This window comes from Furipterus horrens, unplaced genomic scaffold (genome assembly GCF_987537825.1).
Source record: "Furipterus horrens unplaced genomic scaffold, mFurHor1.1.pri manual_scaffold_13, whole genome shotgun sequence".
In the NCBI taxonomy this organism is placed as follows: domain Eukaryota; kingdom Metazoa; phylum Chordata; class Mammalia; order Chiroptera; family Furipteridae; genus Furipterus; species Furipterus horrens.
In genome coordinates this window covers 30,153,532-30,161,228 of record NW_028327183.1, presented here as the reverse complement: position 1 = coordinate 30,161,228, position 7,697 = coordinate 30,153,532, and the positions used below count along the sequence as shown (strand labels likewise).

Sequence of the window (7,697 nt, the reverse complement as noted above, 5' to 3'; positions counted from 1 at the left end):
TGCACCGAGCCGGAGACTCTGCTGTGAGAGAATGTCAAAGAGACCGTCCAATGCACCGAGGACTGCGTGAGCCACCTCACCGAGAAGTGGTAGTGGCGTGGCGCCCCTTAGGGGATGTTGGGAGAAGGCCGGTGAAATGAGATAGGCTCCCAAGAGGCCGCCCACTTCTCAGATGGGAAGAATCCCAGCTCTGCCCAGCAGAGGGTCGGTGCATTCTGAACCAAGGCCAGGGATGGGCAGTGCTGGCCCAGAGGGGCTGGTTCCCGTGGTTTCTCCCCAGCCTGGGGTCTGAGACACCAACCTGGTGCCGAGGACAGTGTGCTCGAAGGATGTCCCAGTCAGGCCAGCGCAGGCCAGGGGCAGGCGGCCTTCCTGCTCTCCAGGCTGTCGCCTTCCTGCCACAGCAGCGGAAAGTTTGAAGACAAGAGAAAGAGAGTGGAGCCGGGAGCGGGGAGTGGCCCTGCCACACCCAGGAGTGCGTTTCATGCCCTGTTTCATAAAGAACTCTATTCCGCAAAGCTATCGTTTAGAATGGTGGGGCAGGGGAAGTGCTTTTGGGACAAGGTAAAGCTAAAGGAGTTCCGGCACATGCCTGGCTGTGTGCCTGGTGGGTGTGCTTCAGACGTGTGGCAGGGTGACGGAGAGGGATGGGGTCGACGATCATGGGCGGTGCAGTTAAATGTGTCGGGTTTCCTCCAGGGTCCACAGATGATTCCGTCTGCACCCGTGGGGACACAGCCCTCCCTCCGTTCACACCTACCTTAGCCTTCGGGGTCTGAGAAAGGAGGGCACGGTCTCGCCGCCACACCCAGAGCTGGGGATCGAAGGCCTGGATCTGGAAAGACAAAGAGTCCCTGAAAAGGTGAGGGCTCTCCATGTGGACCCACGACCCTCCCCATGTCCGGCCCCCCCGTCTCTCTCACCCCCCAGTCCCAGCTGTGAGGCCCAGGACCCCTTCCCTCTGCAGCCCGGCACCGCCCTCCACCAGAGCCCCGCCGCCCAACTACCTCTTCACACTCCTCCTTGGTGACCCATGCCCTGTAGCCCATGGAGCGGAAGAATTCAAACCGCTGCTTCTGGAACATGGGACGCCAGGCGCGGTTGTTGTTCCCGTAGAGGAAGAAAAAGATGGCCTCTTTAGGGGCGCAGCGGCCCTCTTCCATGTCAATGGCGAGGTAGCTGAGGAAGGCCATCAGGGTGTCAGCTGAGAGCAGACGGAGAGGGGCCCTGCCTGCAGTCAGCTTCCCAGAGAGGACGCAGGCAGGACGGCCTTCACACAGGACCCGCAGGAGCCCCATGCAGGGTCGCAGAGCGCCTCCCAGGCACAAGAAGCCCCTGCTGAGCAGGCAGCTGAAGGGCCCCTCTCCTACCTTGACGATGCAGATACAGTGAACTGAGTGGGGAAGCCCACCCCCTTCGTTGACCCTGCCGTGCGTGCGCACACCCGTCTCCCTGTCGTGTGAGCCCCTGGACAGCTCCTGCGGGCAGGAGCCGACTGGCCCATCTCAGTCCTCACGGTTTCCTACCAAGTGACTGAGGCAGGACTGGGTTCCTCGGCGCATTCCCTCAGGGGCCCTTCTGAATGCTCCCATCCTCACACTCCCTGGCCCTGGAGGTGCACTTTGTAAGGTTTCATAGGACGAATGACCGAACGCTTTGTGTCCTCGTCAAGTGCAAAACTGATGCCCTCAGAGACTCAATGTCATACAGATTGTGCGACAGGAAGAGGAGGGTGCCGAGTGTTTTAAGAACCCGTTGATATATATGTGCTTTTTGTTTGTTTGTTTATTTAAATTAGCAATGCTTTTCCTTTGCTACCGGGGTGCAGAAGTGAGGAGGTCCGACGATTTTGGCGTTTGAGTTAGTTTCAGAGGAGATTGTGTCTTTCAGTTACATGCGTGTAAAAATACCGCGACCGAAAGCACAATATACAGTCAGGGAAGGGTGTTGGGAAGAGCAGCGAAACGAAGAAGGGAGTGTCCGGGTGGTCACCGGGTTTGATGGAGGGTGCAGAGAGAGCTGATTTCACAGCGAGAACTCTGGCCTCGGTTGAGAACAACATGAGCCAGTGGACTTGTTGGGTGGGGGGGTGGGGAAGTGGTTAGAGCTGTGTTTCGAAGTCCATTCCGGGAGATTGGTAAGGAAGAGCCCTGGGTCTTACTGTTTGTTCTCCTCCCCCGAGGAGATGTGCATTGATTCAGAGAGAGGGAGAGACATTGACGTGAGCGAGAAACCCGGATCGGTCGCCTCCTTCAGGAGCCCTGACCGCGACCGAACCCGCAACACTTCGGTGGACCGCACGGCACTCGAAACAGCCGAACCGGCCGGCCCGGGACCCGGGGCGAGTATTCACAATCGATCTGTGGTATGTGACGGGGGCCTGCACTGAGGAGAAGGACCGTGACATGTGGTGTCGTCGAGAGGTGTGGCGGGATGTGGGGGAGAAGACTTAGGAACGGTTCGTCTCAAGCCTGTTTACTCAGGGGAAGGGTGGTGTGAAATGTTTGTGAGGACCTGATGTTTTCTTGTGGTTTCTTCAGTCTTGTAACGGACCTTGGTGTTGTTGGGTCTTCCTAAGAACAGTGTAAGACACGCTGTAGTCCAGTCCTATCAAGTTCATCCCCAGTGTACACGGTAGAAATGGGGTGGAAAGCAGGTGAGAGGTCGGAGACCCACTCGTGTCCCCGCGCTCCCCAGAGGATGAAAGTGACTGATGGGGTTCAGCACGGTACTCACAGGGCCAGGAAGAAGTGGATGCGCCGGTACTGCCAGGAGAACAGGACGGCGCGGCTCAAATAGGCCAGGGCCATTGAGAGCAGGTACTGGTGGGAAGAGGAGGAAGACACACACGAGGACTCACATTGTGAAAGAGGAAGAAGAGCGGGACAAGGGAAAGGCTGATGCTCCCGGCATGGCAGGCGCTTAGGGTGTCAGAGATGCTCTGTGTTTGGGCCGGCCGGCATCGGGAGGGTCTCTGAGAAGCTGGAGCGAAGGGGAGTCCCCAAGAGCTGAGAGAAGAGGGACAAGCCTTGGGCTCAGGTCCCAGAAGAGCCGGGGCAGAGGCAGGGTTGCCGTCCGCACTGCGAGAAACGCCTAGGTCCCCGAAGGCAGGTTGGAGGGGGAACTGTGGGCTCAGGAAACTGCCGCCTGATCCGAGGGTCGATGGTGGAGCAGGAACCCCTCTCACCTTATCTGAGATTCTCAGCTGCGCGTCCCACTCAAGGAAACGTTTGATGACAGGGTCCTCTGTGAAGAGAGGGCAAGTGTGAGCCTGATGACAGCAACGGAGTTTCCGTGGGAGCGTACCGGGCTCAAGAGGGGAAGCGTGCCGCTCTGGGGGAAGGTTGAGGAGCGGGGCGAAGGGTGAGGCTGCCAGGAAGAGGGATAGAGGAGATCGTTCCCTGGGAAAGGAAGCAGGGGTGTCACCACCCTCACCCACCCAGTCCCGGGGGACCGAGCGACACGTAGGGTGGCAGCAGCTTATCTGCGTGACTGAGATCTTAGCGACTCAGTGCTGCTCCCCCATCACGCATGAATGCACCCCTGCTCATTCATGCCAGAGCCATTCCGTCCTTTGTCTGTTGACAGTCACATCAGGGCGTGAAGTTGGCCTCCTTCTCTCCCCTTACACACGTGAAGGTATTTAGATTCAAACGGCCAGTGAGAGCCAAGAAGTCTCCGAGGGTGCAATACTCACAGGCCACGTGATTCCCAGTGCAAACCCTCCTCAAGTCTAGCCTAATCTAAGGGTCCCCACTGAGACTCGATAGGGAGCCCACCTAGGAAGGAGAGCCCACCAACCAGCAGGGAGTTCTTTTCTGTTGGAAAAGTATAGTTGTTCAAAGTTGTGACTTAAGAGTAGGCTAGGAGGGGGCTCTCCAGGGTATCTGCTTACTGAGAAGCCTGGCAAAGGCCTCCTGGTGTTCTCTCTGGACCGTTGTACCGCGCTTCCTTTTCAGGGTCATTTTGAGACCGTCCCGGTCCTCCACGAGCCAGGTGTTGTTAGGCGCGGGGACGGTCTCCTCCTGTGCCTCCCGCCTCGCTGCTCGCCCCCTCTTCCTCTTTGCCGTGGTGGTCTGAGCAGGGCGGTTGGAATCCACAGAGGGGCCTGAGTAAAGAACCCAGGGCACAATGTAAGGCTTTTGCCTTTGGAATTGAGCTACTGGTCACCGAAACCTGGCCCCCTCTCCACCCCACTGACGCCCCCACCCCCTACAAACCGACCCCTCCCTTCTCTCCAGTCTCATAGACTACTGGCCTTGTCCCCGGCCGTCTTTTCATCTTCCTGCTTTGGCGGTGTCCCTGTCTCCGCCCAGCCCACCCCCAAGTTGACCTTGCTGTTTTCTCTGTCTGTGTCCTCAAAAATCTTCCCTGTTTGAGGTAGGTTCTCCCATTGGGCGGGAACGAAAGAACTGTCATGGTTTCTTCCCTTCCTGTCTCTCATTTTGAATCTCAACTCCTAAGCTCCTTGCTTGCCTCCCAGGCCGTCCTTTCATGCGGATATTCCGGTCCACAGCTCCCGAAGTCTCCTCCACGTTGTGACGCTCTGAACCCCTCCTCTCTTTCCCACCCACCCTACTCAGGTACCCCTTCCTCCGTAATGGCAACCCTGTCGTACCCCTCATCCCCCTGTTTCCTCTCATGATGGTCCTGCCTTCACCCGAGTCACTCTTAGCACCAGGGGGCACCGTGAGGGCCAGGGGTGAGGCTGCCCAGAACACAGGGCTGCAGGGGATCCTTCCCTGGGAAAGGAAGCAAGGGTGGCACCACCCTCACCCACCCAGCCCCGGGGGACCGAGCCACACGTAGGGTGGCAGCAGCATATCTGCGTGACTCAGATCTTAGCGAATCAGTGCTGCTCCCCCATCGCGCATGATGGCACCCCTGCTGACGCCACTCCGTCGTTTCTCTGTCGACAGTCACATCAGGGCGTGAAGGTGGCCTCCTTCTCTCCCCTTACACACGTGAAGGACTTTAGATTCAAAAGGCCAGTGAGAGCTAAGAAGTCTCCAAGGGTACAATACTCACAGGCCACGTCATTCCCAGTGCAAACCCTTCTCAAGTCTAACCTAATCCTGTGTCACTTCTAAGTGTCCCCGGTGAGAATCGATAGGGAGCCCTCCTGGGAAAGGGAGCGCACCAACTAGCAGGGAGTTCTTTTCTGTTGGAAAAGTATAGTTATTCCAAGTGGTTTCTTAAGAGTAGGCTAGGAGGGTGCCCTCCAAGGTATCTGCTTACTGTGCAGCCTGGCAACGGCCTCGTGGTGTTCTCTCTGCACCGTTGCCACGCGCGTTCTTTTGAATGTCATTTTGAGACCGTCCCCGTCCTCTACGAGCCAGGTGTTGTTAGGCGCGGGGACGGTCTCCTCTTGTGCCCCCCGCCTCTCTGCTCGCCCCCTCTTCCGCTTTGCTGCGGTTGTCCGAGCAGCGGTGGTGGATTCCACACAGGCGCCTGAGTTAAGAACCCAGGGTACGATATAAGGCTTTTTTTGCCTTTGAAATTCAGCTATTGGTCACCAAAACCCGACCTCGTTTCCACCCCACCTCTCCCCCCGTCCCTAGAAACCAACCCCTCCATTCTTTCTTGTCTCATAGGCTACCGGCCTTCTCCCCTGCCATCTTTTCATCTTCCTCCTTTGGTGAATCCAATACTCCGCCCCTCCACCGCCCCCCATGTTCACCTTGCTGTTATTCTTCTTCTGTGTCCTCAAAGGTCTTCCTCGTTTGAGAGGATTTCTCCCATTGAAGGGGGACAAAAGGACCGTCCTTGTTTCTTCCCTTCCCTTCTCTCATCTTTGAAACTCATCTCCTATCCCTCCTTGCTTGCCTCCCAGGCTGTCCTTTCATGGGGATCTCCTGGTCCCCAGCTCCTGTCATCTCCTGTAATCCGGTGGTGCTCTGAATCTCTCCTTTCTTTCACACACAGCCTGCTCAGGGCCCCCTTCCTCCTTAATGTCAACCGTGCCAAATCCCGCCGCCCCCCGTTTCCTCACCTGATTGTCCTGCGTTCCCCCGAGTAACTCTGAGCTCCATCGGGCTCCCTGAGGTGCTCGGCTCTGGGTCAAGGTGGTCACAGTTGGCACTTGAGTCAGTGTCAGCCATGGCTCCTTGTTCTCCTTCCGTAAATGTGGGCGATCACAGAAGTAGTTGCCCACCTGGGCTGCCTAGCGCCACGGAATGGATCCTCCCAATCAGGAGGTTCGGAAGCCTCTGATGTCATCGGTTATTCCCACCCGGCCACCAGTTTGAAAGACTCCAACACACATATGTACCTGCCATACATAGAATCCATGTAAGTGCCACGCATGCACTTACTTCTCCTGACGGTCAGGGTAAACAGTGTCTCCTGCTGCTGACCCTACAAGCTCAGACCAGCCTCCAGAGCTGTCCTCCAGTGTCAGCATCGCTCTTTACCTCGTCCCCAGCCAGTGCGCTGTTGTCTCCATTCTGAGCCTGAACTGGGTTGGCAGGTCTTCTCTCCCATTTCCATTTCAGAGTGTTGCCTGGCGGGAGAGGGAGGTAAAGCAGAAATACTGAGACCTTTCAAGAGCGGGGTAAAAGTGTAAAAAAGTCCCTGGGTCCGTGGCCCTGCCAAGTGACAATTTAGTTTCAAACGGCGAATTTGGTGCGCTGACCTGCGTGGCTCGTTGCACTGAGCATTGATCCTGCAAGCGACAGTTTCACCCGTGTGATTCCCGGTCAGGGCACCTGCCTGGGTCGCAGGCTGGTCCCCGTCTGGCGTCTGGGGCCCTGTGCAAGCGGTCTTTGCCTCTCTCACACATCGGTTTCTCTCCCTGTCTTCCTCTCTGTCTCTCTTCCCAGCTCTTCCCTTGTACAATATTGAATGAGTTGATCTTATTAAAATAATCAGTTGAGCGCGGTACAGGCACTTTGGAAAACGACAAGCACAGCACCAGCAAGCACAGGTTTTGGCGACGCTCGATGTCTCAGGAAACGATGTTCAGGATTTGGAAGCAGGGGAAACGCATCCTCAACCCTCAGGCAGCTTTCATTCCAAGAGACGTTGTGAGAACCTAAAATCCTAGAAAGCCGCACATGCGCTCACATGCTTCAGACGGTGTCTACGATTTGAGGGAGTCCATGAAGCACCCAAAGCCTGCCCCTCCAGTCCAGGGAAGGAACTCTCGTCTACATATCCACGTTTTCAGCCTGTGTTTCACTCTTGAGTCAGACATTTCACTACCGCTCAGGTACCCTATGAATGAAATGTCACCCACACAGGAAGACTTAAGTGGAAAGGTCTCCAGTTGAAGACAGAACAGAATGTTCCCTGTGCAGGTGGGGAGGGCAGATGCAGAAAAGGTACCGACCAACCCGTTACGCCGCAGGGTCAGCGGATGCTGTTTCTGAACCACCTGCCAGCCTCACAGCTCTCCTGTTTTCCTGGGCACGGAACCCTTTACTTCCTTTTGTTTATCCTCCCTCCCTCCCTCCCTCCCTTGCTTTCTTATTGTGGTGAAATAACATACTCAGTTTACCGTTTTAACCACAACAGAGGTTAAATTCGCGGGTATCGAACGCATGCACCTTGTGCTACAGTCACCGCCGTCCGTCCGCAGAACTTTGTCGTCTTCCCAAACTGAGACTCTGCACCCAACAAAGATGAACTTTTATCCGTCTCCCCCTGGTCCTGGTAGCCAGCCACCCTTGCGCCTCCTGTCCGTAGGAGCTTGACTA

At 56.5% G+C, this 7,697-nt stretch overlaps 1 protein-coding gene across 1 annotated transcript; it reads right to left on the bottom strand.

Annotated features, from left to right (window-relative positions):
* Window positions 1–76: 76 nt before the first annotated feature.
* On the bottom strand, window positions 77–6,101 carry LOC149994343 (speedy protein E4-like). Its single transcript, XM_090259028.1, has 7 exons — window positions 5,993–6,101; window positions 3,896–4,108; window positions 3,188–3,246; window positions 2,737–2,822; window positions 1,008–1,179; window positions 761–835; window positions 77–106 (listed from the first exon to the last, which is right to left on the bottom strand). The coding sequence occupies exons 1-7, from the start codon at window positions 6,099–6,101 to the stop codon at window positions 77–79; spliced, it is 744 nt and encodes a 247-aa protein (XP_090115154.1).
* Window positions 6,102–7,697: the final 1,596 nt, after the last annotated feature.